Below are 27730 nucleotides of genomic sequence, written 5' to 3' on the forward strand. Positions count from 1 at the left end.
TGTTGCTCCTTTTACCACCTAGGTGACCTCTTGCACTTGAATACTGTCCTGATCCGGGGAGGACATTTATTCATTTATTCATTTTCATCTCTAGTCCTGCTACACTGGCTTTAACAAGATCCACTGCATTTGCTTCTATATCACATTTTTCATCTGTATCTTTATTTTCTTTTTCATTTCCTCATCATTTTTATAAAAGAAATTAAAATAATTTAGCTTCTTTTGGTAAACAATGTGACAAATGTGTTTATGATAACAAAGCCTTTAATTTTTGTTTCTCACCTTAAACATTTTATTGATGTTTGTTCCATTACTGTTAAGCACTTTGTAAGTCAGGTTTCGTATACTCACATACTCAAAGCAAAATGTAGCCACGTTATTATGTCATCATGAAACCGAATGAACAAAATTGCCTAAAAGGAAGAGGAAGAGACAGTTGAAAGTGCAGGTTTAGTAACATAAGCAAGAAGGGAATTAGTCTGTCAGTGCATTGGTCCATATCATTCTGCCTTGCTCTGCTGACTCACTGACATGGCTGCTCATCTCAGAGTTCTTCTTTTCATCACCGGGCTGACAGGTCAGTAGACGTGTAATTTTATTTGAACAGATGTTTAGTTTTGTGCTTGAGCTGGTTATGTCAATACTTAACTACTTCTGTCAATACTTAAGTATTAAAATGACACTCAGATGAGTAATACACCAGTTTGTCTTCAGATTATATGTAATTTGGGGACAATTACATGTAAGAGGAATATTGTTGGCTATATATACAGTACGTAAAATGCTGGAAATGCTCTTGTTGCAGGAATTTACAGCATGACCACGGTCAGTGAAGTTTCAGTGACAACTGGAGCTTCTATAGTTATCCCATGTCTTTATGACTCACAGTACATCAACAATGTGAAAGCCTTGTGTAAAGGATATTACTGGACCTACTGTTCTTTTAAAGTTAAAACAAACCAGCAAAATTCTGCAAAGTTTTCAATCTCTGATGACAAACGTCGAAGAATCTTCACTGTGACTATAAACCATCTGACGACTGAGGACACTGATTACTGGTGCGTTGTGGAGATTGCTCGAGGGGGATATGTTAGAAAGTATTTTCACCTGGCAGTCACCACAGGTAACAGCCTTTAAATCATCTTTACGCACATTTCAAATACTTTGTGATTTTTTGACAACGGGGAAAAACTAGAGGCAGGGTTTCACTGTTGTCAGTCTACCCAACGGTTTTCTGTTGAAATCTTTTTCCTTTTAGGTATACCCAGTCTATATGTGGCTCAACAGGAGATGACAGGATTTATTGGAGACGACATGACCATCAGTTGTCACTACAGAAACTCTGGAGGCGTAAATTGGTGCAAGCTGGGCGGCTCCTGTGTGACAAGTTCATCTGGATCAATACATGGAACAAAAGTGACTATCATCAGGAGAGTCCCCGGTGTTTTCACTGTAACTATGAGTGGACTGAAGATGGAGAGCAGCGGCTGGTATTATTGTGTTAAAGGAGACTTACAGATGCCAGTGCATGTAACTGTTACTGTGAAACCTACCACTGGTGAGTACTTCAGTATTTCTCAGGTACAGCCATTTCATTTGATTTAACATTGAAGAGATAAAAGGCATAGATATTGTAATTTTACTCTACTTATACTTGTCTTGTTTTGAATTATATCCACTCTCGCAGCAGCAGACAGTTTCTCCAGCTTATCACCCACTCCTAATCCCATTTCTGGTACTGGTGATGGCCCAAATGGTACAATTAAAAATGGACAGAGCAGGTCAGTCTTTGTATTTGCATTCAAAGTTAAGGGAACCTAAATCTAAATATTTTCCTCATAGATGTTCTATTATATTGTATTGTTGCATTGTTTAAAGTAAATAAAATGCAGTTTGTAAATACCATCAGCAAAACTGAAAGTAAAAGTCGACCCCAGATTCACCTTTGTTTGAAATTTGGCCTTACAGTATTTCAGTGTTGTGTCTCTTGGATGCCTTCTGCTTGTGATCTAACACCTCTACCTGTTAATAAAGCTCCAACCTCAAATGTTGTGTTGTGCAGGTACTTGCCCGTAAATGTCCCAAACACAGAAAGACAGAAAGAAAATCCAGCCATAGGGCAGTCTCTGCAGAAAAAATACACAGTCACACACTTCTAGTGGGTCATAAGTGATGATTAAATGATTACCTACAGACAGTCTTTTCAGGAAAATTCTGCATTGCATATCTTTAAAACAGAACAGCTTAACTAATTTGTGTCATGTTGTTAAAATGGTGCACAGAGCTTCGTTTCTCCTAAAGAGCCTCCTGATTCCTCTGGGTTTGTTGGTCCTCATTGTCGTGGTGGCCTTGTTCATCTGGTGTTTGCTGAAAAGACACAGTAAGTAACATTTGAAAGTTTGATTCATCCAGTTTATACAAAATATATTTAAATTTATTTACTTTAAATTTAGACAATTTTGCATTGCCAACTTTTTTGATTAACTTTTAGAACAGACCAAAGCCGAATCATCAGCCACAACAACGGTAAGATATGAGGACTAATACTCCATCATGATTTCTTTTTACAAGAAGTACATCAAGTCACAGTATTTAGGTAAAGGTCCTATCATGGTTATATGCTTTAGTGATACCAAGAGTACCGTAAATTGTACAAGGTTATTATTTTCATAAAATATTTACCCTTTTTTGTTTAGTAAAATGTATTGACAGCTAAAGAATGATGACTTTTGGGATCTCCTAAATTATTTTTTAAGTGTAATCAACCTTTTCATTTATCAAGTGAAATATGCAATTATGTACCGTGCAAATTATGCTTAGACATTCATGGTTCCAAGGACAATGTATCCCAATGACTTGCTGATCCTCTAACTTTTACTGTAGTGCTATGAGTTTTTGGTTCAGAGTGAACTGTCTCAACAACTATTTAATAGATTGACAATGAAATTTGGTTCTGACATAAACAGATGAATTTTAATACCTTTATGATCCCTTAACTTATCATCTCGGGGCATTATGGGGAAAAGCTTTTCAATTTGTCCAACACTTTGGTTTCTAGCTAAATCCTATTCCTAACATCAAAAGGCCTTGAGAAATGTGTGTATGTAATATATATATATACATACCATATATATATATGTAGTGTGTGTGTGTGTGTGTGTGTGTGTGTATGTACATGTATATATATATATATATATATATATATATATATATATATATATATATATATATATATATAGGGAGCGAGAGAGAGAGATCCATTTATATAGATATTCTATATAGATAGATATTTGTAGTTTTACTCAATGATAATACTTGACATCGAAGAATAAGCATATTAGTTAACCTTAAGCAAATTGCTTCTGCATTAGCATTCACCCAATTTTGGTATTAATGAACTGACTGAATTTTGTGTTTATTTTTTAATTTATGTTCTGTGCATGTTTCAGTTATGGTTATTTCTCTGATCAGATGATTAGATTAGATGCTTTTTATTTGCCTTGTAAAGAATCTAGCTGTGAAAAAAATGGCATAAAAGTATGGCAATAATACAATATCATATGAACTGTGTGATGCAAAATCCAAAACCTCAGCAGCTTCTCAATTTCAGTTCTCTGACATTTGTTTTTTTCTGTCAACACATGCTTATCTATATGTTGATTATTTTAGCATACATAATAGTTTTTTAAAAATATTTTTATAATAGTGTTTCTAATTTATGAAACTGCATAGAGCAAGGTTTGAGACAGTCCTTTGCTTTGCTCCTTCAACACAGGCTGACGGGGAAGTTACATACAGTACTGTTAAACACAAGAGAAAAGCTCCACGCCAGGTAACTCATAACTGCAGTGATATCTAGAAACAAGATGTAAAAAAAATCAATGAATACACAATCCCTGTGCAGGAGAATATAACCTGCCAGACTACGCCATTGCAGATGGATTTCTAATAGTATAAAATACATCCTGATGTGCTATATCCTTGTGAATTTTTATCAAGAGAACACAGTAACCACAGAAATCAATGATGTGTTTGCCTTTAAATAAAAGCATTCTATATGACATGGTAACTATTTAACAAGGGTGGTCATTTTAATTGAACTCAGTCTTTCTGTAAATGACATTTGTTTTGCTTCCTCAACACAGGCTGAAGAGGTTGCTGAATACTGTAATGTTGGCCTCAAGAAAAAGTCATCAGGCCAGGTAACACTAACACAATAAAACTACAATTTCTATTAAACAATACAAACACCTTAAAAGGCACACAGGAACTCTCAGGGATCTAATTTCTTATAACACCAAATGCAGCTTCATAAAACAATTTGAAATTCATCAAAAGAAATGGAAAGTGTTTAATTCTCGCTCTGTTATCTTACCCAGATGTCATATCCTGCAAATGATGTGGACGTGATGTACAGTTCTGTGGTTACCGTAAAGAAAAAAAATGTAAAAAGGGTAAGTATTACAAGACAAAGTGTTTTTTCTAGTTTCTAGAATGTGACAAAAGATGTCCTCTTAGCCGATTAGTTCATTCTTTGTCAGATTTAAATAGGATTAGCTTTGTCCTTCCTTCCTGATGATCATATTAGCTTCTTTTCTTTAGCAGGTTAAAGCAGAAGACAAGGATGTCACATACAGCACATTGGGTTAGCACCACCACAGAATGTAAATGTTTGTCTTTTTTTGTCTCTATTAGTGGATTTTTATTTTTTTTTGTAAATATTTTTTGTTTTAAACTAGCGTGTTGCAAGTTGTGTGCTTTGTCATTTGGTTGTGTAGCAACGTCTTCCTTCTCCTTTTTATTTTTTTTCTGTTAAACCTTTCTAACCCTACCCTGCATTTAATCATTTGAAGATAGACGATCACATATTTAAGACATAAACATAATTTAAAACATAAACAGTAAAACATTTTGGCTTCCTTTGTTCTTGAAGCTTACTTTCCCTCGAAATACAGAGATTACTCATTAGGAACAATTGGCGCACAGTCACCTGTGATTTTTGTCAACAGAATTCAACAATTCACATTAAGGGCTTCCTCGCCATTCTGTGTTTCTATATTTTTCTCTATTTTCCTATGTGTTTCTCTCACTTTTGACAGTCTAGGCGTGCCTACTTTCAATTGCCAAAAAGTGATCTGAAACCATGGCAGGAAACAATTAGCATACATCTCTGTACATAATATTTTCATTGTCTGACAGTTAGTTATGTCAAGAAAATCCTAATTTTATTAATCATTCAATTGTTTCAACTGCCATGTCTTAAATAAATGAAGATAATTCAGCCCATACACTTGGAGTGCTGGTCTTTTCATTGTAAATGTTGTATTCACTAGACTTCACATTCACATCTATATGATCTATATGGTGTGCTGTAGCTGCATAGATATACATTACCTAACTAACTAATGTAAGGCAACTTCCTTACAGTAGAGGAAGACCAATTTTAACTTTTGCATTTGTGTATTTTGGAAAATGAGGAAGTAGACAATCATGCTTACAGTCCACTGGTTCATGTCAATTTGTGACATTTTTGACTCTTATCGACATGGCTGTTCATCTCTGCTTTTTTCTCATCATCTCTGCACTAACAGGTCAGTCGCAGTAATAATTTTATAGTTTTTTACATATATTCTATACTTACAGCGGTTATGTCAGAAAATTATAATTCTAACTGTCCATTTGACAATCAGTATCATTCAGTTTCTGTTTTGTATATTTATGTATTTTGAAGATTACGGTGAGCTAATATAAAACAACAACTAATATGAACAATAGCCATGTTATACAAAGGAAGATTATTGTATTTGAATATTTCCACTGAAACGCTCTCTGTGCTCTTGTTGCAGGAATTCACAGCATAACAACAGTCAGTAAAGTGCCAGTGAAAGCTGGAGATCCAGTTTCTATTCCATGTCTCTATGGCTCACAATATGTCAACCATGTGAAATATTTGTGCAGAGGATATTACTGGAACCATTGCTCATATGCAGTTAAAACAAACCGAGAAAATTCAGGAAATTTTTTAATCTCTGATGACAAAATCCACAGAATCTTCACTGTGACTATAAAAGGCCCGAAAGATAAAGATTACTGGTGTGCTGTGGAGGTTAATGGAGGGTCAGATGATGGAGCGTATTTTCACCTGTCACTCACTAGTGGTAAGAGCCCTTACATTATCTTTATTTACATTTAAAAACTTTAGTGAACGCAACTGTGTCACTAAAAAGTAATAAGAATAAATGTTTTGTTTGAGGACTGTATTTATCCACCAGTTGTAACTCCAGCATCTCTGAAACATCACCAGAATGTACCAAAGAATACCACAATTTTAACTTTTTGTTCTCCTTAAAGGTAAACCCAGTCTATATGTGGATCGTCAGGAGATGACAGGATTTATTGGAGACAACATAACCATCAGCTGTCACTACAGAAACTCTGTAGTGACAGATATAAAGTGGTGCAGGCTTGGCAGCTCCTGTGTGACAAGTTCATCTGGATCAATACATGGAACAAGAGTGACTGTCATCAGGAGTGTCCCCAATGTTTACAATGTGACTATGAGTGGACTGAAGACGGAGAGCAGCGGCTGGTATTATTGTGTGAAAGGAGACTTACAAGTGCCAGTGCATTTAACTGTTAATGAGAAAAACACCACCAGTAAGTATTAAGTAATTATGAATGCTAAGCATAATGTTGTAAATGAAAAATATTTGTCAATTAAAGTCATATGTAATTTTTTTTTTACATTAAAAAAAGCTGTTAAACAATCTTATTACCCACTCCTGAACCTGTGAATCTCACCCTCCTTTTTGCAGACCAGACACTTAGCACAGGTCAGGGTAAACAAAGGTCAGATGCCTTTTTATTTGCATACAACTACAGTACAGTGTTGGAATGTCTAAACAAGTCTGTTCATTTTAATCCATTTGCACTGTGTACTTTAAATGTATATAGCAGATCTCCAGGAGACCTAACGCATTTGATCATCCCCCTGGGTTTGCTGATCTTCATTGCAATGGTGGCTTTGTTCATCTGGTTTATGCTCAGAAGATACAGTGAGTCTACACATAATTTTGATTAATCCAATTCATGCCTGAACTGTTTGTTATTTATGCACATTTTACCATAATTATTATCACTGAGCATTGATAGTCACTAATGGGAGATTTTGTTGCTTGACTTTTAGAGCAGACCAAAGCAGAATCATTAGCCAGAACAACGGTAAGATATGCTGATGCTACTTTTACAAAGGAGACTTGTATCATTGGCCATTTGCTTAATATAACACTGTAATGATACCAAGCAAAATCAAGAGTAAACATTTCGGAGACTATACTGTACTGGCCCTTTGCAGCTGCAGGACTAGTGTTTCACTGTACATGTACATTTTATATAACATTAATATTGAATTAATTATCAATTATCATTCTCGTGAATTTTTCATAGTAAATTAGAGTAAGGCATTGCAATTTTGTTTTATACACAAAGGTAGATTTAAGGTGCTGTGCAGAGAGATTTAAAACAATGAAGTTAAAATAACAATTCAAAGTTAAAACAATAGAATTAAAACACAAGAGAACATAACCGTGAAAGAATAAGCAAATAATAATGATAATCATTGAAAATAATATAAAGAAAATAAGACCTTGGGTTTTAAAAATGTTCAGTAAGAGCCAAGCACTTGTCAATAATAAGGTTTTCAGTTTGGTTTTTTAAAAAATACAATTGTTGGGGCATTTCTTACATCTTGGGGCAGCCCTGTGGCTGGGCTGTATAATGACCAAAAAAAGTAAGTGCTGAAAGACAGAAATGTACTTGAGAGCATCTCTGATCACATTTATAGGCTTAATGAATAAACCAGTTAAGGTTATTGGTTCATACTTTCCATTCATGTTCTATATTCTGCTCTTTCAACACAGGCTAAAGAGGAAGTAACATACAATACTGTTAAGGTAAGGAACTAATATGCATATTATTAGGGCTAAACCTTTTGTTTCTACTTGATCTAAAAACAAAAACCACCTTAATTTAAAACTTTTTTTTTTTTTCCTATTGTATGAAATATGGTTTTCTGAAAGTGCAGCAAAGATATTTGCTAAACTCTTATGGTAATTCCTCTGATCACATGTTTGCCTGAAAAGGAAGTATTTATATAAAATGGTTTTCTATGGTTTTCTTTTTTTATTTATTTTTTGACAAGGGTCATGTTGATGTAATTTAATCAGATGTTGTCTAATATAATAGTGTAAAACATTTTTGTGAAAAATATTTGGTTCGTGTCTTTATCAGGCTGACGAGGAAGTAACATACAGCGATGTTAAGTACATGAAAAAAACTTCAGATAAGGTAGCCCAAAGTCACTTAAACCACAACTTATATTACACAACATGAGTACACAAAAAGACAAACAAGTTCACCTAAATAGCTTTTATTAATCATACACATTCACAATTGAATAAAGCGAAAGTATTTTTTAAAATTAATTGATCACTGTTGCACGTTTGCCTCTTCTCTCTTACCCAGAGGTCAGATGTTAAGAGTGATGAGGACGTGACGTACAGCTCTGTGGTTACTGTTCAACACCAAACTGTATAAAAGGTAAATTTCAAAAGATCCAAACCCAGCTTCATACTGTTTCTCACATACTGTACAGAGTGTACTTTTTTCCACATTAAGCCTCACTAGCAGCATGGCTCTATGGATGGCAATATCAGTAAGTCTGTCTGTCTGTACGTTCACCGCTGTGGTCCAGCCTAAAATATCAACAGTTATGGGATGGATTACTGCAAAATTGGGTACAGATAGTCCTGAAGTCCAGAGGATGTATTTTAACAACTTTGGTGATCCATTAACTTTTTATCTGGCGCCATCATCAGGTCATTTTTTAAATTTCTGATTTCTGACCAAATACCTGCAAACCAAATGATATTCCCATCTGCCTCAGCTCAATTTGTGTTTTGTGCTTATTAGCAAATGTCAGCATGTTAACACACAAAACCAAGATGATGAAAATGCACATTCTTTCTTAAAATCAGTGTGTTAGCGGTGTCAGTGTGGACAAGTCATCAGAGAGCTGCTAGTGTGGTGGTAGACTCTTGGTTTGGTTTATCTTTGATCTTCCTTCTAATTGTTTTTTTCTCCTGTTCTGCAACAGGTTAAAGGAAAAGATGAGGATATAACACACAGCAGTTTGGCTCAGCACCAGCAAAAGCTGTAAATGTCATCCCCACCCTACATCTCAACCACTTATAAAAGGTTGAGAGCATCTTTAGTGGCTACGGAGCCTGCAGGAGAAATGTTATGACCCTGTTTTTTTGTTTTTGATTTTAGTCTGTACTTTTGTCATGAACATTGATGTTTCTTAAGTGCTGATTTAAAATGAATGATGATGTATATTCAGCTCCTCTGGTTGATACACCTCTTTCCTGATGTTATTTTCTTTTTGTGTTTTCATATGTTGTGTTTGCTTTTAACTTTGCATGTGTGTCTACGCTATACATGTAGATTAAACTTTAAATAGTGCACAGATGTATTCTTTGTGGCAGTAGATGTAAAAATGAATATTATATAAAAGTTGTTATAATCTTACTTTAAGCCCAATTAGAGCAATGTATGTTATTTAAACATTTTCCAAGACTCCCCTGGAAGATTCTAATAAAATGTTGTTTTTAACAAAAAAACCAAAACATTTTGTTTGCACCTTCACTGAAGAGGAAGGACAATGCTGCAATATTTAGCACGTAAGTAAAAAGAGGTAGCACTATATCACTGACATCCTAATTTGCGCTACCCAGTATTAGTAGACAAAACCACACATTATACCCACATAGCATGTAAAATCAGGAAATAAAAAAGCAGTCTGTCAGTCATTAACTTACAGGATTTTGTAAAATGAAAGTGCATTACATGACCAGTATGATGAATAGATTTCAGACTATAAGGTACTTTTTTTTTTAACTAAGACCTTTATTAAATTACCTTTTTATTGTGTCCTTAAAATGTATATTTTGTTGATGTCATTTTGTAGTCCACACCAGTAATTGAATGAAAAAAGTTTGAATTTCATCAAAAAGGTAAACTTTCATGTCTGTCTATTCTTCTTCACCCAGAGATCTCATACAGAAAAGGATGAAGAAGTTCTGTGGTTAAAGCAGCAGTCAGAGGTTAAATATTAAGAGGTCAAACCCAGTCTGACACTTTTTTATGCAACGCAGTTCAGTATTTTGGGATTTTTTTTTTCTTTGCTTTTTTTTCCTCCTTGTTTTTTTTTCTGCAACAGGTCAAAAGACCGACTGGACTGGGTTTTCAGTTATCCGTTTACATTTTATTAAGGCCAAGAGTTATGCATATTTAAGGGAGGACAGGCTGTCTGCTGATGATGTTCTCTGCTTCTCAGTCAGATTCACCCCTCACTCCTCTACAGCCAGCATGCAGATATGTCCAGCATGTCCAAATATGGTCACTTCTGGCTTCAAAATAATAAGATGGCAATGGCTAAAATGATGAACTTGAGGCTTCAGGATGGCTGTTGTCATCTACTCTTTGGTTTTGCAATAACTTCTTCTTTTTTTCTTGCAAAATGTGTTTTATATAAAAATGTAGATAAAAGTTTAAAAGTTGCACAGGTGGCGTACTGTGTGACAGTAGACTTTACATGATATGCCAGAAATGCTGTCATGTAATCGCAGACACTTTAAGCACAGTTAGAGTGGTGCATATTATTCACACACTTTAAAAACAAGTCTATCGTATCACATAGATTGATTGACTTAGTGCTCCAGGCTAACTGCCCTTCATGATAATGTTCTGACTATCAACATAAAACACAAATTTCTTAAAACACTGATGACCCTCTGAGCAGCAAATGTTATCAATGGCAATATAGAGGATGATGCTGCCAAAAGCTTTACTATCTCTATTACTGTTGGATGAAGGGCAAAAAGATTGCAATTGTTTCAAGGCCATGTTGTTGTTGGGTTTTTTTTTTTTTAAATGACACATTTCGGTCTACATGCATCTATTTCTCTAAATGTATCCGCTGGACCGTACCCTTAAATCTACAGTAAACTTATGGTAATTCCTCTGATCATGGGTAGGCCTTAAAAAGCATTTGTATGAAATGGTTCATTCTTGCTATTAAAACGAAGGTGGTCATGTTGATGTAATTGAATCTGATATAGTCTAATAAATGGTGTAAAGCCCTTTTTAAATAGTTGATTTGTGGCTTCATGATATGAAAAGGAAGTAAAATGCAGCAATTCAAGAGAGAATAAAAGGGCTGGAGCACACTGATAAGTTTATAGCCTTTACTGTGCAAACAGTAAAATGCAGCAATGTTTGGTTCATAAGAAAAAGGAGTCACTAAAACCCTAACTTGTATTTCACAATATAACTGCAAGACACATAGGTACAGTCATAGAGCATGTAAAATCAGGAAACAGAGCAGTCTGCTGCTCACTCGCCATCATGACTGTTCATCTCTGCTTGCTTCTCATCCTCACCGGTCTAAGAGGTGGGTTTTAAGGGTCAGATTACAATTTAGAAATGTCTTTTCTATGCAACTAAATCTTTGAATTTCAGTTCAATTTCAGTTTTTTTATTTCAAATATTTTGAAGACTGTAGGCTAATGACCTAATAAGTAAAACAGCTAATATGAACAGTATGCCGGTCATATGAAAAAAGATTATAGTTAGCAGTAGCAATAATCCTGTATTTCTTCTTGTTGCAGGAATTCACGGGATAACCACAGTCAATGAAGTTTCAGTGACAACTGGAGCTTCTATAGTTATCCCATGTCTTTATGACTCACAATACATAAACCATGTGAAAGGCTTGTGTAAAGGATATTTCTGGGCCCTCTGCATTTTTAAAGTTAAAACAAACCAGCAAAATTCTGCAAAGTTTTCAATCTCTGATGACAAACGTCAAAGAATCTTAACTGTGACTATAAACCATCTGACGACTGAGGACACTGATTACTGGTGCGTTGTGGAGATTGATGGAGGGCGAGATGATAGAAATTATTTTCACCTGGCAGTCACCACAGGTAACAGCCTTTAAATCATCTTCACGCACGTTTCAAATCCCTTGTGACATTTTAACAATTCAGAGGAAAATGTCATTGTTAGTTCTGTTGAGTAACTGTTATCACATTACCCGTAGTTTTCTGTTTAATTTGTTTTCTTTTTAGGTACACCCAGTCTATATGTGGCTCAACAGGAGATGACAGGATTTATTGGAGACGACATGACCATCAGTTGTCACTACAGAAACTCTGGAGGCGTAAAGTGGTGCAAGCTGGGCAGCTCCTGTGTGACAAGTTCATCTGGATCAATACATGGAACAAAAGTGACTATCATCAGGAGAGTCCGCGGTGTTTTCACTGTAACTATGAGTGGACTGAAGATGGAGAGCAGCGGCTGGTATTATTGCGTTAAAGGAGACTTACAGATGCCAGTGCATGTAACTGTCTATGAACAACATACCAACAGTAAGTATTAAGTAATTTGAATTTATAATAAAAATCTCTAAACGTTTTAATTTAATGTTGAAGTGATGGCAGCATTGTTTATTTTTGTATTACATTTGTAATTATAGTGCTAATTCAAATTATTTGTTCAGCAAAAGCAACTGTGTCACCCACTCCTGAAGGTGTGGATTTTACACCTCCCCTTAAAGGACCCACAACTCAAAGGGAACACCCAAGGTCAGCAGTCTTTGCATTAATATAACTGTATTTGGAGAAATTCGATCATTTTGTGATTGAGAAAACAGTTCTTATGGGAAGCTGTGACTTGATTGACTGATATTAGATACTGTAAGAACAGATATTTTGTAAATTACCAATATGATGAATAGATTTTAGATTATAATGTAGCACTGTTTACCTAAGTCTGTTTGAAAAAATAATAATAAAACTTTGCGTTGTGTGCTTAAAATTTCATGCTGCAGCCCTTCTGATCACTTGACGATTTTCAGCATCCGTCTGAGTGTGTTGATCTTCGTTGTGTTGGTGACCTTGTTCAGTTTGTTCATGTTCAAAAGACACAGTAAGTATGGTGAACTGATAAAGCCAATGTGTGTAAAAAATGTTTTCAAATGAGGGCTATTGTGCATAACTGTCATCGAGCAGTGAGACGTCAGTAAAAGGTGTTTTTACTGTCTCTCTTTAGGGCAGACCAAAGTTGAATCATCAGCCGTAACTATGGTAAACTATGTGGAATAATTTTTAAATATAATTTTTCAAATAAAAAAAGAGGATTATCATCATTGGTTTAACTACAGTTCTATAATGTACCTTTATTGATATTACATAGATGCAGTAATCAGAACTCAACCAAGCATATGGAAAATATGTTTTATTGTAAAGGTAGCCATGTTGATGAAATCTAATATAATCACATCTAAAATGTTGCAGTTCTGCTGTAAATGACATTGTTTTTCAGCTTTATGTACTGTATGTAATGAACAGTAATGTTGAGAACATGGAAACATGCCAGGCGAAGTAACCACAATATATGCTAATACATAAGAGTGTTAAATAGACAGAATGCTAAAATATAAAAGTACCTTTTGTTATCCTTTTCACCCTATTCTTGCTGGCCACAGTATTTAAAAGAAACATAGTAAAAATCTACCAAAAACTTTTATACATGTGTCTCTTCTTCTTTTTCCAGAGGTACCAAGTGGAGAATGATGTGGTTCAGCAGTGAAATGGTAAATATTAGGATATCTTACAGCATACATATTGTAGTTCAGTATTTATTTTTTTATTTTTTTCATTTTTTTCTTTTCTCTTTCTTCTTCATTTGAAATTTCTTTCATTCTCCAACAGGTTAAAGGATGTTGCCTCTGCAGCGGCGAGCTGTTTTTATTTCTGTTTTTGTTGTAGTTATTTTTTTCTTTTCTTTTTTTTTTTACCTTTGCCATATATTTGTAAAACATTAAAAAGATGCACTGACCTGTTTGTTCGACCGTGGCATAGCCACAGTCTAAGGTAATATGCAGTACATGTGTATCGGATTATCTTATTACTGCGGCCTATTGTATTTCATCTTTTTTTTTTTTTAAATGTCTATACTCCTTTCATTCTTTTTAAAGTTGCCCATTTATTGCATGTTTAGAGGACAAGTCACTGCAATAAATGCAAATGAAGCAGAGGGAAAAGCAAAAGCAGAACATCTACTTATTTAAGTATGAATGAGAATATGTGGGTGTGTAATTATGCAAGTAAATATTGCATGACTTTGTGTTTGAGTGGCTGGGTAGCAGTAGTATATGCCCCATAGCCTAATTCTAATTAATTTGCATAGTCTTTTATCACAATAAATGCTTTTGCACATGTATGTGTGTGATGTTCTTACTGTGTTTCTGTTAAATGTTTTGTACTGTCATGTCTGGTTTGATGCAGCAATTTTTCATAACCCAAGGCTATTTTCCTCCAGGGGAAAAAATAAAGTAGCCTAACTTTGACCTTATCTGACACTAAGGTGGCAGAACTGGCTTCCAAACTTTGTTTCAATTTTGCACACAACAGTCGTTTTTTTTTTTTGATAATAATAACTTGCTTAAATAGCACCTTTAAAAACAGGTTTTGCAAAGTGCTTTTGCAAACAAGTTGAATACTTGCAACAGATGTAGTAAAAACAATTCAATTATAGTAGATGACAAAATGATATAAAGGAAAGCGAAAGGGAGAGGGGCACTGACCTGTTTGTTCAACCGTGGCATAGACACAGTCTAAGGTAATATGTAGTACATGTGTATCGGATTATATTATTATTATTATTATTATTATTATTATTATTATGATTATTACTGGGATGTTAATATTGTTACTGTGGCCTGTTGTATTTTATCTTTTTTTTTTTTTTTAAATGTCTATACTCCTCTCATTCTTTTTAAAGTTGCCCATTTATTGTATGTTTAGAGGACAAGTCGCTGCAATAAATGCAATTGAAGCAGAGGGAAAAGCAAAAGTAGAACATCTATTTATTTAAGTATGAATGAGAATATGTGGGTGTAGTAAAAACAATTCAATTATAGTAGATGACAAAATGACATAAAGGAAAGCGAAAGGGAGAGGGGGCAGAGATGCACAGCAACAGTAATGGTAACAGTAACATAACATAAAACATTAATAACAGACGCATAAAAGCAATAAATATAAATTTAAATAGCATGTCATAGCATCAATCAAATACATCAAATAATAACGAATTAAAAAATAAGAAGAGTGCTTTGACAGGAAAGCATTTTCACTCAGGCACATGTGCGGCCGCGCCGGGTCCTGAGCCGGGATGTGATAGCTGTGGATTTCGTTGCGGTGCAGTCTCCTTCAGCTCGCCCTTCTGCCGGTGACGCCTGCCTGGGCCGTGCGGTGTGAGGAACATCTCCAACAAAAGTCACTTTAGTTTACCGCTAGCGCCATCCTCTTCTGGTAAGAGAACTTCTTAACCCGCCTGACACCGTCATACAGCTCCGTAACAAAGGAGAAGTAGCGTTTTAGCGCGCTGTATACACCGGCGCGCTGCAGGCTAGCGAAGTTAGCCGAGCTAGCTGCGCTCGGCACGCTGCGTCTGACACATGTCAGGTTAAAGCACGCGAGCTCTGCTTTCAGCTGCAAGTCTCGTGCTGCTGGAAAAGTGGCTGTTTTTCTGCAGAGCCACTCTTGAGAAAATAGTTACAACTTGTTAGTTAAACGTCAGTGAGCGTCTGGTTAACCTCTCTACGGCCTAGTTAGAGAGCAGTGGTGAGGTAGGTGGCGGAGTGAACTGGTTAATTAACCCATCCTCGATAATTGGGCCGGGCATGTGCCCCGCCACGCCTAGCTGTTCCTGCCAATTCACGTAAAGGAGTAGTTTTATAAGAGCCAGGCCTGAAGTAAGCACTACAGTGCGGCAAAATGGCTCCTCTGTGTCAGTCAGTAACCTTGTCTATCAGCTGTCAGGCACTTGAAATGATACTGTACCTGCTGTATAGTAATGCTGTCACTGTGCCAGACGTGTTGAAATAAAAGTGAAACCAGCTGTGTGATTGTGAAAGTGTATAAATCAGCACTTAAACCACAACTTGATAACATGAGACTCATTTCATAGTAAAGAAAAGGTTTGACAGTGTGCAGCAAAGACTCATACATGCATCAGGTACAGGTCAAGACTGTGCAGCAAGGAAGATCTGTGCAACATGAACATGACACTGGTTACTAATGCACACTAATGGAAGGTCTAGCTCCACTCAACAGGTGCAGCAATGACAGGAAGAACAGGTACTATTGCAATTGACATCCTCATAAAGCAGGTTTGTTTTCTTGTGCTTTAAGAATCAATGGCTTCTTTACAAGCCCATATTTACGAGAAATCTTAAGAGTAAGAAATGTATAGCCTGAAAACGTAATTTATTTCATTTATGCACAAATCATTTTCCTAATGTGTTTGTAGCTCTGTTGCATTTAAACACTTTAATCTCAGGATACCGTACATGTATGTTGGTATGTTGGCCCTTAAGGCCAAATCTTGGTGCCCTTCATATCATGAAAGACGTGTGCCCAAAAGCTTGCAATTTAACAGCTTTGCTTATGGACCTTGCATTTGAAGCTGTGATATTAGTGTTATGCATATGCCACACTAATTCTTAGAGGAGGTAAATTGCTAAATTCATCAGGAAATATGTTATTAATTTTATAATTTAGTCTAGATCATTAAATTTTGGATTTCTTTTTAACTAGACTTCAGCTGGTAGAAATATACTTTGTATTAGAAGAGTAATTTTAATGTTGCATTTTGCTTCTTTCTCCAGATACAATGGCTGTGCCTCCCTGCTATGCTGACCTGGGCAAATCTGCCAAGGACATCTTCAACAAAGGCTATGGTATGGTTTCTTTAGGTTCTTCCGAGGAATACTGTGATTTTAAATCATATGTGTTTCCTAGTGTAGTTTATTTTGTAGACGAGCTTTGAAATCAGTACCTCACATTGTTTTCGTCAGGTTTTGGCTTGGTGAAGCTCGATGTCAAGACGAAGTCAGCCAGTGGAGTGGTAAGTTCATTTCTCTGTGGATTAAGAATTTAAAAAGTCGAACATACTTAATTTAAATTTAAGCAATTAAACACCATATTAAAGTTGCACAGGATAATGTCGATTTTGCGCTATAAATATTCACATTCGCATTTTTAGTTTATGACACTTCCTGTTTTTAAAATATTTCGCTGGCATTTCCTAAAACAAAGTGTAAGAAGGTAGCACATCACAACGTTTCAAGTCAGGAGACGACAAAATGATGTTTTGTCTTTAACTTTGAAATTTGGGATGTGCTGTCTTGTTTATTTGAGACATGATTATTTGATTTTGAGTTTAGCGCTTCATTGAAAAAGAAGAATGCCATTGTTGAAGCCCAACCTGCTTTTTCAGATACACTTTATTGACATTGTCAGCCATAAAGGTAACAAGCCCAGAAGTTCAACCACAGTAAATGTGCCACACTTCATTTATATTTGTTTTTAACTCAAGGGATTATTGCCGATCAGCCTAGCCAAAGTATGACTGACAGCCAAATGTAATGAGATATCACTGAATGAGTTTCTTTTGATCCATAGATATTTTATTCAGCGTAACTCATCTTTCAAATCTTGTGATTGATGTTTCTCTAAAATTGTCACTTTTCAGGAATTCAAAACAGCTGGTTCCTCCAACACTGATACCAGCAAAGTTGTGGGCAGCCTGGAAACTAAATATAAGAGGGCAGAATACGGCCTGACCTTCACTGAGAAGTGGAACACTGACAACACCTTGGGAACGGAAATCACTGTCGAAGATCAGGTCAGGAAAACATTCAAACGTTTTCTACACCTGTTATTTAACAACAGGTGTCTAAAATTAGTATCTACCCACTGAGCATTTCACGGCAACGTTCATTTCTTTTAAGGTCAAATGGTTTCCGTCATTGTTTCTTACAGATTGCCAAGGGCCTGAAGTTGACTTTTGACACAACCTTCTCGCCAAACACTGGGTAAGATACTGGTTTTCAAATAAATTATTACTAAATTGATAGAAAAGTTAGTTTCATGTGGATTTTACTTGAACTCTCATCTCAACACACTCAACCAGCGTGGTCTGCTCTGCCTGCTGCTTCTCTACATGAGTCACTTTTGCAACCTGATCTGTGTCATACATGCTTATGACCAGTGTAGTTGTCAGCCATGTGATCCCAGTCCCGATATGGAACGGGTCTATTGAAACACATTACTGGGATAGGCTGTTGGGATTTGCACTTTTGTGTGCATGAATTGTGTTTTGTAGTTTGTTGTTCCCTGTGAGGAATAAACAAAAACAAGTTTTACAAGTGTGCCCAGCTGCTCTGGCAATCCCTAATATGTTTACTCTCTATGAGGTGTGAGTCACATGAGGAAAATGGCACGTGGCCCAGAGGAAGCACATCCTCTTTCATACTGAAGGTTGATGAGGGTGAAGTTACCCTGCTACACTGAGATGGCATGTTCAAGGCTGCGGTGTGGGAAGTAAACACCAGCACACTTTGGCAGTGTAAAAGTAGGAAACGTGGCTGATCATTTTTCTCCATCACCCAGAATTATGGCCTTTAGAGAAAAATGATTTTCATATCACATTTGCTACCTGAGCCGACAGCTGGCAAAGAGCATGTGTTTAGAAATATCTCTGGGGGGGTGTTAATATATGACAGTTGTTTTCTGAAGTGGGTTTTGCAACTCTCCGGGGTGCCTTAAGGACATACTCGATGAAGAAGCAACATTTACATAACCTTATTGTAACGTCTTAAAGCACTTAAAAACAGAGGACATAGGCAGTAAATCAGCCATGACAAACATTTGTTTTTGTTTTTTGTTTTTTTTAAAAAAAAAAAAGAAGGGTTGAGAATCCTCTAAATCTGGGCAGACATTGTGCATATTTTAGTCTCAAACTGTTCATAAGACCTGATTAATTACCACAGTTGGCTCTTGAACGTATGGGTGGGTTTCTGGCAGGTCAGAAGTTTTGGTAGGCTTGTAGTCTAAGCCGTTCCACAGTCTGACTTCCCTCGTGTGCTGTCAAAAGGTCTGTTAAAAACTGTAGTGGGTTTAAACATTTTACATGTTGTGGCCTGAGACGGCTGTGAAAAGCAGATGGACCACACTGTCTGCATCTTCAAGCCATCTGCGGCTCCATATTCTTTTTTTCTAACCTTACCTTCCATTCATATCAAATCTCACAGAGTAATGCTGCTCTCTGTTTATGTCAGCATGGTTGAGGATGCAGCCATCTTGTTTGAATATGTTTTATTGGAACGGTCACTGTAAAAACAGGTTTAACCTAATGTACAATGTCAATAAAGACACAGTCTCTGCCAGCGTAACTTGAACTTTACATCATAGTTCGGAGCATTTACATAATTTGTGTGTTTTTATTGTATAATGGTGACACATTATGCAAGAAGATGTTGTTTTCTATATGTTTACAAGGTGAATGTAAATTTAACGTCCTTGGAGTAGCTTGGTAAATGGACTAAAAGTATGCACTACAAATGTTTTTTGATGCCTGATCCGACTTTGTTGTCATTTCTGTTAAGGTTAACCAAAACTGTGTTTCTCATCAACAGCAAGAAGAGCGGCAAAGTCAAGACCGCCTACAAGCGCGAGTACGTTAACCTGGGTTGCGATGTTGACTTTGACTTTGCCGGCCCCACCATCCACGGAGCTGCCGTCGTCGGCTACGAGGGCTGGCTCGCCGGTTATCAGATGAGCTTTGACACTGCCAAATCCAAGATGACCCAGAACAACTTTGCCATTGGCTACAAGACGGGAGACTTCCAGCTGCACACCAATGTGTGAGTACTGTCTACTCTTTGTTTTATTTCGCAGGATTAAACTTTAAGTTCCCTTGATCTAAAATTTGTTTTCCCGCAATCTATAAATGGCTATACACATGTGACTGTTAAAAAATATCATTAGATAATAGATAACTATATGTTTAATTTTTACAATGCCAACATGGTTATGTGTTTTTTTCATTGCCATGCAAAATGAGGAGTCTTAACAGCCTGAAGAGATAATAAAACGCAACAGAGCAGTCTTTGCAAGCTCAACCCAGCAAGTAACTTAACACAAAGTATGTTTACTTGTGTTAACATCTGCAGAGTTATACAACTGAGAAGAGGCACACATTTTTTCTGTTGTATGCTCCGAGTTGCTAAATGTGGTAATCCTCAAAATGATAAGTCTGTTGTTCATTATGAGTGTAATTAAACTGCACGGAAAACATGCTCACATTAATTTAACAATGGCAACAAGAGGCTCAGCGTCAATTTCCAGCCAACGCTGCAGCTATAACGGTAAAATGTGTGGTGTTAGACAGAAGTCGAGTAATTTATACAATACAGTTATATGATATCACTGGCAGTTTACAACTCTTGAGGAAAAAACACATCTGTTGCTTCACTCCACAAAATGCAAACAATGGAGGCATTTTTCCAGCACCACAGCTTGTTGAACAATCACAGTTGGACTTGGAGCTTTTGATTCCTGGCTTAAAATAAATGTGCAATATAAAAGAGTACTAAAAAAAAACAACAACAACATTTGGATGGCAGGTTCTTCCTGCAGTGTTTCATGCAAGGCTCAGAGGTCGTCATTTCTCATGTCTCTGCCTGGTAACTTTGTCTGTCAATGAAAAAATAAAAGGCGGTTTCCAAGAAAAGCACTATTCCTTATATGGAAGCCTTTTCGAACCATAAAGACAAATTACCAACAAAACTAAAGAAAACTGAAAGAAAATAAAGTGGATGAATGCATTTGAATGAGCCCCAGCACCTCTTTAGTTAGAAATTCTAGATTTCGGTTCCAGCAGCGTGAGACCTCTCTTATGCTTATGATCTTTGAAGCAATGATGGTGCTGAGTTTGGAGGCTCCATTTACCAGAAGGTGAGCGACAAGCTGGAGACGGCAGTCAACCTGGCCTGGACCGCTGGCAGCAACAGCACACGCTTCGGTATTGCAGCCAAATACCAGCTGGACAAGGACGCCTCCGTCAGTGTAAGTAGAGCAGCAGAAGCTTATAGAATGGGAAGGATAAAAATGTGACTATTGATTGTCTTTAACTGGGTTTTGTCTTTGTTTTTCTCTATAGGCTAAAGTGAACAACAATAGCCTTGTTGGTGTTGGGTACACCCAAACTCTTAGACCAGGTAAGGTGGTTTCCAACAGATTCATGGACAGCTGACAGATTTTTATTTTTAAGATGTTTACTTATTAAGTTTTGCACCTCCATTTTTAGAGTCTTGATTCCTTACACACTTTGGTTTTGAGCAAATGTACTATGAATGACATCCTTCCAGCAATGAAATACTTCTTCAACAGCCTGTGTTTTCCTTTCAAGCCTCATTCTCAGAAGTCTCACAGCCTACTTTTAAGAGAAGTCATTTTTTGTTTGCACTTGAAACGCCTGATGTCGGTTCTTCTTACCTGTGCAGGAGTCAAACTCACCCTGTCTGGTCTGGTCGATGGCAAGAACATCAATGCAGGAGGCCACAAGCTTGGTCTGGGCTTGGAACTGGAAGCCTAAGCTTTCAACATACTGCAAGGGACTAGGGAATATCAGAAGAATCTGGCCTTAAATGTATGTCCAACTCAAACCAGCAAGGGGATATCTTTGGAGAGATTGGTTCAAAGGCTACGACAACAAACTCTAACTTGTTGAGTACCACTTCAAGTTGGTGCTTCTGTCATTGGTATACTTTACCTTTTGTTGCTTTTTACTTTGTAGTTGCATCTATTCAAGAGACAGCTGGTGGCATATTATTTATAAGTCATGTCATTGTTTCTGTCCAGCACTGCCATATTAATGAAATCCAGTACAATCCCTTTGCCTGTCATCAACTCTGTGGCTTTATTGTGATAATCCCCAGACAGTCGACATCAGTTGACGGTTTTGTGTGGTGAGCGTCGTCATACCTTCTCTGATTTAACAATCATGTCCATCTGATATTCCTTTGTCATCTACAGTTTTAATTTTCAGACCTTGTTAAGTACACTAGTCTTTTTCTGCTATAATTTAAATACTGCTGCACTCTTCCTGTTCATGCACACAAGGACAAACTAAAACTCTGTAATGTTTTGTTTTGCGTCGGCCATCAGGGTTTGTGATGTTCTGTTAAAGCTGCACATGTGACCTTCCCTTAAACTGGGCAGTTTTTGGGTTGCTTAAAGTCCGGTCTGTAAGTTTGAAAGAAACCCGTACAACATGGCCGACCAAGCAGAATTAGTTTTTGTTCATTCTGTACTAACGGACAACGTCGGGGGCACGTCATTAATGTTCACGGTAATGCCAAACTATCATTGTCCAGAAGAGGTGTAACTCAAAGTGGCACTTGTGCGCTCTTGGAAAGTGCTTCCCTGTGCTGGGCAGTGACAAAGCCCACAGGAAGTCTTGGAGGTCCTTATGTGTATGTATACATTTTCAATAAAGTCTTTGAACTCCATAAATGCATTTTTAATATGTGAGTTTAAAAATGCCACTAACAACAACTCTTTAAACAAGCTTGATTAGTGGTTAATTTGAACCTTTTAGAGGCCTGTATCACGGGGAAGGATTAAGTCGTTAATGTGCTAATGGAGTTTATAAGTGGACAGTAGTCAAGAATTATGCTGCATTCAGATGGAATCGGATGGGCTGAAAAAGCCATACGGTTGACAAAGAATGATATGAAATACATTTCATCATCTTGTTTGTTTTTTTAATGTAAGTTTTTTAGTAATGTCCAGTTTGTGTGTTCTCTTTGTGTGAGGGAGCTATGCAACATCCTGTTGTGAATTCCACTGCAGAGCACGGCCAAATGTTGAAATATTTTAAATTTGTTTGCAGTCTACCAACTCCCTGATTACATCTGAATGCAGCATTACATTTATCAGCTTATCTGACATGTAAACTTGGTAACTTTGCAGCTTCAGAAAATCTTTTCTCTAATTTTCACATTTTGTGTATTACAGTTGATTTTGCGTTTTTGTTCTGACGATCATGCACACCAAAAAGAAAACATGGAAGCATGTTTTTGAAAAATATTGCAAGCTTTTTAAGAAAGACAAGTTGTGCTGTATATTCAGACTATCCAGGGTTTTTGTTTTTTTTAATTATAGAAGCACACAACAGTAAGCTTTTGATTTGACTCCTGAATTTAAGTCACAAATCAGCTCCAATATTTTCGGGAACATGCCTTGAAGCCAGCGTCCTGCCTGTGTGCTGTGAGTGACGAAAGGTGTTTGAAGGGATGTTTTGATGCATAATTTCATGGCAAAATCTACTTTGTTCTAAGTTCTAATATTACTTTTTGCATACATGTTGGGTATGCATGGCTGCCTGCACTGTATAGTCTTAATGAATTTCTCTGGTGTGCAGGCTACTTTTATTACATAGGAAACGACAAAGGAAACGGAAGTTGTAAACCAAACAAAGCCAAATGTCATTGAGATATTGTTTTACGAAGTAGCAAAACTAAAGTTGGACACAAAGTGTTGAAGAGACCTGCACAATTATCCAAATGATCGAGACCAAAATAATTAAAGAAGCAATGATGACTGATACAAAATATAGGAAACAAATTCAGGAAAACAAGACAATCCTTGTCATGTTCTTAGATCATGATCTACACCTAGCCTGTGTTTTGGATATCCACATCACCCTTTTTTCTAGATTTATACATTTTAATAAACTAAACATTACAAGGTTTCAGTAAAAAAAAACAAAAACGCAGTAAGTGATGTATTGCCTAAGAGGAAAATTGAAATTGGATAATAGTCGATAAATCAGAAACAGCATGAAAGTGTAAGCACACAAGTAGATTTCCCATTGCAGAATTATCCACAGTAGCATTTATTAAGAGGACCAGCAAAGTATTCTGTTTTTTATTGCATTTATTTGTCAGCACATACCAAAGCAAATAAATATAGACATAATTTCAAATGTAGCTTTGCATCTTTTACATTCATCATTGCATCAGATAAGTAATGAGACAAAAGATTTAAATGCATCACATTTAGGCAAAGCTGTCGCATACAGTACATAACGAGAATCATGCTCTCTCCTCTTAAAACTATCATCCTGAAGAGAAGCTACAGCTTTCCTGTTTTTGCTTGGCTCAGGTTGTGCCTTAAATTTGCATCTGCATTTTAAGCCATTTTAGCTTCACTATCCCTGATATTTGCCCATCAGTTGCTGTCTCATTCATTTCATGGTGGACATTTTTAATCCTCACTTCCCTGACCTCAGCAGATATTTTCCCCGTTCAGCTTACATCTTATTTCTCTGACTTTTTACTCTCAACACTCTCAGTTTTACCTTGAGGTTCTTTTATTTTCTCTGAATCTTCAGACAGCTTTGATTTCTGAACCTGGCTTCCTTCCGGTACCTGATGCACCTCTTTGATTTCTGCACTGACAGTTGTCTTTTCCCTTGGCAACACAGTTTGGACTGTTTGAGTTTCATCCACACTGTTTGGCTTCTGATCCTCGACTTCTGGAAGACTTTTCACGTCAGATTTCAGAGAAGACTCTTTATCTTGACCTTTATTGCTACTGTCTTGACTGCCTTTTGCTACTTTATCCTCACCTGGTGCAGCTTCAGATTTACTGATTTCTTTCAGCTCAGTCTGACTGTTTTCCTTTCCCTCGCTCTTGGGTGTTGTACTTGAAGATAGTTCAGGTATTTCTGAAAGCTGCTCTGTCTCTACAGATGGAGTGCTCTTTGTCTCTGCTGTAAAATCAGCAGTTTTCTCAGCGGTCTCTGAAGTGGGAACCTCATCTTGCACTTGAACATTGCTTGGCTTTTGAGTTTTGTCTGATTCTTTGGACACTTTGGCCAAAGTCTTGTCAACAGGCATCTTTGCTTGAGCTGAGATAAAACTATCTTTCTCAGTATCTCCTTTTTTACCTTCATCAGATTTTTTCATGGGTTCATCCTCCACAGGGACCTCAGGCTTTAAATCATCTGGTTTTGAAGAGACATCTTCCTGATCTGTTACTATTGTCGCTGCAGCTTCTTTCTCCTCTTTTGTGTTTTCAGCAACTTTTTGATGTTGCTCATTTTCTTCCACATCGCAGCTCTCGCTTAATATAACTTTGCTTTGGGTATTTTTATCAATGCTGTTCTCACCTTCATTGTCAACTACTTCTGTCTCCTCTTTATTTTTTTGACCGTCCACCTCACCAGAACTCCCATCATCACCTCCATTTACTACATTTCCTGCTGATGCTACTTGATTCTGCTCACTGTCAGAAACCTGCTCACCGTCTTTCTCTCGACTGTCTTTATTATCGTTCTCTTCCTCACTGCTCCCTTTGTCTCTTTTTGTACACTCCTGTTCATCTTTTTCCACCTCCGTCTCCTCCGATCCTGTCTCCTCAAATTCTGACATCTCAATTTCCCTCGTGGTCTCCGTTATAATCTCCTCGACAAACTTATACTGCGGCTCGGCTCGTCTGTGGGGGCCTCCCGGTCGGCTGAGGCAAGGAAGGGTGTAAACAGGGGACTGGTGGTAGATGTAGGGCAGGGAGATTTGGGTTTCAGACATGGTGGATAGTCGGGCCTCCTCACCGCAGAGGAGTTTCCTGCAAAATAGTCGATAAAGATTATAAATGGCAATGACCAATGTACAGCAGTGATTCTAAATTTATTTCAGTCCTCATTAATGCTAAACACTTGAGACAGGTGCAAAAACTATGGTGTTGGCCTTGTAATATAAATGAAATTTATAGACTTCTTGTGTCTTTAAATAAGATTTGTTGAGTTCTTTGCCTTTTTAATGTACAATGACCGTAATATTGATGCTTCTCTGATTACCATAGTGCAAATTATGTAAAATTTAGGTTTTTATTCATCTTTTCATGCCCAAAACGCTTGCCTTGGTGAATCCAATGACAGTTGTCATCAGTTGCGCACCCAAGGGAGGACCAAGGGTGGCCAGGGGGGGCTATGGCCTTCCCAGGTAGCGATATCTTTTGAAAGTACAGGCATTAGTCTATATGCACATCAGATAATTGGTAGAGCTGCCCAACTGACATAGTTATGAGTTGCGCACATCCCTAATAATTACTAAAATTAACTGTAAACTAAGAAACCAAAGTTTATCAAAGTGGCTTAACTTTAACTGACACAGTTTTCAACCAGTCTATAGACTACTAAAACAGCAAAACCAAATTCCTGAAATTCAGTTATGACATTAGGTTTGATGTGCCACCCCAATATTTTCAGTGGCCCCATGTGGCCACCCCTATGAACATCTCTGGAAAGTCACTGGCTGTCACCTGAACTGTTTTACTTTAAACCCTGCACGTGCATTCAACACACCTTACCTGTAAGACATTATCTCCACATCCAAAGCCATCTTCACATTTAACAGGTCCTGGTATTCCCGCAGATAACCAGACATGTCAAATTTGCAATTTATAAGCTCATTTTCAAGTTCTTTGATCGTGTTCTGAAGAAAGAGAGGAGAAAACGTGTTTTACTGGACACCATGTGAACACTGGACAAGGCTAATGCACTTACCAAAACAAATTGCCTTACCTGATAATGAATCACTTCTTCCTTGTGGCGATCCTCGACGTCATGAAGTTGCCTCTCCAGCGCTTCCCTGGTGCCTTTAGCGCAGTCCAGCTCGATGTTCTTGGCCTGCAGGCGCCTCCTGACCTCCTGAATCTCCTGCTGGGTCGCCTTTAACGCCTCTCTCTTGCTCTCGGCTGCCTCCGTTAATCTTGCAAACTGAGATCGGAAAGTTTCTCCCATCACCTGCACGTCTGACACCGTATGACCTTCCAGTTGCGCCCTTATGTCCCGGAGTGCCGCAGTGACGCCGGGGTTGCCAAAATCATGCGCCTTTACAGTCACCTGCGCACCCTGGATTTGTTCAAACATCTCTGACACCTCTGCCTCATGGTTTCTCTTCAGGAAGTGGATTTCATCCACGAGAGCCTGGGCTTTCTTGTCCAGCTGCAGTTTCGCCTGATACGCGTCATTAATGTCCCTCTTGAGGACCACAATCTTGCTTTCTGCATCCGATCTGCTCCTCGCCTCCTGCTCATGTTGTCTCCTCAGCTTGGACAGCTCTTCCTCTAAATTCTGATGCTCGATTTCAATCTGATGCTTCTGATGAGTGATGTCCTGAACCAGCTGCCTCAGCTTCCTCAGCTCAGGTCCATACTCGTCCTCCAAACAAGATGCGGGCTTCGCTTTCCCTCTGATCTCCCCTATCTCTCTCTCCAGCAGCTGGTTCTGGTACTCCAGATGGTGCACCTTCTCGATGAATCCTGCAAGACGATCGTTCAAGCCGTGCATCACTTCTTTCTCAGTGAACTTCTCAGATAACGGCTTGGTCAAATTCATGCCCGTGGACGCGACGCCGGTGTCTAATGCGGACCGTTTTGGCTTGTACTGTAGATACTCATCTTGAGTGAGTGTGTGCGGGAAGACGGATCTGTGGTCCATGCTGTGAGTCAGGCTGCGGTGGTGGATGTCCGGTGCAGAGACGCTTCTCGCGGGCTCTTTATAACCGTCGCCATCTGCTCGCGCTGCAGAACAGAGCTGTCCGCGGTGCTGAAAAGGTGAAGCATCAGCTGATGCTGTGAGCTTACACTACGGTTTGTCGCAGACAGCAGTGACGTGGGTGAACTGACTGTAGATGGAGGTCCCAAAACAATAAACCCTCTGTGCATGTTTTTCATGTTATTATTAA

The 27730-nt window shown here is 37.6% G+C and overlaps 4 protein-coding genes across 8 annotated transcripts; 3 read left to right on the plus strand and 1 right to left on the minus strand.

The window, feature by feature from the left end:
* Nucleotides 1-485: 485 nt before the first annotated feature.
* LOC121955057 lies at nucleotides 486-5280 on the plus strand. 2 transcript variants are annotated; one of them, XM_042502857.1, is made up of 10 exons: nucleotides 486-577; nucleotides 806-1123; nucleotides 1259-1558; nucleotides 1688-1781; nucleotides 2283-2380; nucleotides 2492-2526; nucleotides 3776-3832; nucleotides 4146-4202; nucleotides 4380-4454; nucleotides 4603-5280. In XM_042502857.1, exons 1-10 carry the CDS (start codon nucleotides 532-534, stop codon nucleotides 4648-4650), a joined length of 1128 nt encoding a protein of 375 aa, XP_042358791.1. In that variant the 5' UTR covers nucleotides 486-531; the 3' UTR covers nucleotides 4651-5280. The 2 variants fall into 2 exon arrangements, with proteins under 2 accessions (XP_042358791.1, XP_042358792.1); XM_042502858.1 differs by having other exon boundaries at nucleotides 4606-5280.
* Nucleotides 5281-5370: 90 nt separating this feature from the next.
* Nucleotides 5371-9809, plus strand: LOC121954635. 4 transcript variants are annotated; one of them, XM_042502274.1, is made up of 10 exons: nucleotides 5371-5591; nucleotides 5847-6158; nucleotides 6352-6657; nucleotides 6816-6849; nucleotides 6955-7055; nucleotides 7187-7221; nucleotides 7920-7952; nucleotides 8290-8346; nucleotides 8524-8598; nucleotides 9155-9809. In XM_042502274.1, exons 1-9 carry the CDS (start codon nucleotides 5546-5548, stop codon nucleotides 8593-8595), a joined length of 996 nt encoding a protein of 331 aa, XP_042358208.1. In that variant the 5' UTR covers nucleotides 5371-5545; the 3' UTR covers nucleotides 8596-8598; nucleotides 9155-9809. The 4 variants fall into 4 exon arrangements, with proteins under 4 accessions (XP_042358208.1, XP_042358209.1, XP_042358206.1 ...); XM_042502275.1 differs by having other exon boundaries at nucleotides 6958-7055; XM_042502272.1 differs by having other exon boundaries at nucleotides 6816-7055.
* Nucleotides 9810-15320: 5511 nt separating this feature from the next.
* On the plus strand, nucleotides 15321-22486 carry vdac2 (voltage-dependent anion channel 2). Its single transcript, XM_042502358.1, has 9 exons — nucleotides 15321-15440; nucleotides 16799-16870; nucleotides 16988-17037; nucleotides 17665-17817; nucleotides 17955-18007; nucleotides 19610-19837; nucleotides 20891-21041; nucleotides 21136-21193; nucleotides 21479-22486. The coding sequence occupies exons 2-9, from the start codon at nucleotides 16804-16806 to the stop codon at nucleotides 21568-21570; spliced, it is 852 nt and encodes a 283-aa protein (XP_042358292.1). The 5' UTR covers nucleotides 15321-15440; nucleotides 16799-16803; the 3' UTR covers nucleotides 21571-22486.
* Nucleotides 22487-24055: 1569 nt separating this feature from the next.
* On the minus strand, nucleotides 24056-27657 carry LOC121954925 (neurofilament light polypeptide). The gene is made up of 3 exons (XM_042502670.1): nucleotides 26566-27657; nucleotides 26352-26476; nucleotides 24056-25607 (listed from the first exon to the last, which is right to left on the minus strand). The coding sequence occupies exons 1-3, from the start codon at nucleotides 27481-27483 to the stop codon at nucleotides 24299-24301; spliced, it is 2352 nt and encodes a 783-aa protein (XP_042358604.1). The 5' UTR covers nucleotides 27484-27657; the 3' UTR covers nucleotides 24056-24298.
* Between the last annotated feature and the right edge of the window lie 73 nt (nucleotides 27658-27730).

This window comes from Plectropomus leopardus, chromosome 15 (assembly GCF_008729295.1).
Source record: "Plectropomus leopardus isolate mb chromosome 15, YSFRI_Pleo_2.0, whole genome shotgun sequence".
Taxonomy (NCBI): domain Eukaryota; kingdom Metazoa; phylum Chordata; class Actinopteri; order Perciformes; family Serranidae; genus Plectropomus; species Plectropomus leopardus.

What these genes read in the sequence shown, in the direction of transcription:
- vdac2 (XM_042502358.1), top strand. Translation starts at nt 16,804, where the DNA reads ATGGCTGTGCCTCCCTGCTATGCTGACCTGGGCAAATCTGCCAAGGAC. An exon ending in ACCTTCTCGCCAAACACTGG is followed by an intron (nt 18,008 to 19,609) that starts GTAAGATACTGG and finishes TCTCATCAACAG; the next exon opens with CAAGAAGAGCGGCAAAGTCA. An exon ending in CACCCAAACTCTTAGACCAG is followed by an intron (nt 21,194 to 21,478) that starts GTAAGGTGGTTT and finishes TTACCTGTGCAG; the next exon opens with GAGTCAAACTCACCCTGTCT.
- LOC121954925 (XM_042502670.1), bottom strand. Translation starts at nt 27,483, where the DNA reads ATGGACCACAGATCCGTCTTCCCGCACACACTCACTCAAGATGAGTAT. An exon ending in AAGAAGTGATTCATTATCAG is followed by an intron (nt 26,477 to 26,565) that starts GTAAGGCAATTT and finishes CTCTTTCTTCAG; the next exon opens with AACACGATCAAAGAACTTGA. An exon ending in GTGGAGATAATGTCTTACAG is followed by an intron (nt 25,608 to 26,351) that starts GTAAGGTGTGTT and finishes ACTATTTTGCAG; the next exon opens with GAAACTCCTCTGCGGTGAGG.
- LOC121954635 (XM_042502272.1), top strand. Translation starts at nt 5,546, where the DNA reads ATGGCTGTTCATCTCTGCTTTTTTCTCATCATCTCTGCACTAACAG. An exon ending in TCACCTGTCACTCACTAGTG is followed by an intron (nt 6,159 to 6,351) that starts GTAAGAGCCCTT and finishes TTCTCCTTAAAG; the next exon opens with GTAAACCCAGTCTATATGTG. An exon ending in TGAAAAAAACTTCAGATAAG is followed by an intron (nt 8,347 to 8,523) that starts GTAGCCCAAAGT and finishes TCTCTTACCCAG; the next exon opens with AGGTCAGATGTTAAGAGTGA.
- LOC121955057 (XM_042502857.1), top strand. Translation starts at nt 532, where the DNA reads ATGGCTGCTCATCTCAGAGTTCTTCTTTTCATCACCGGGCTGACAG. An exon ending in ATTAAAAATGGACAGAGCAG is followed by an intron (nt 1,782 to 2,282) that starts GTCAGTCTTTGT and finishes AATGGTGCACAG; the next exon opens with AGCTTCGTTTCTCCTAAAGA. An exon ending in AATCATCAGCCACAACAACG is followed by an intron (nt 2,527 to 3,775) that starts GTAAGATATGAG and finishes CCTTCAACACAG; the next exon opens with GCTGACGGGGAAGTTACATA.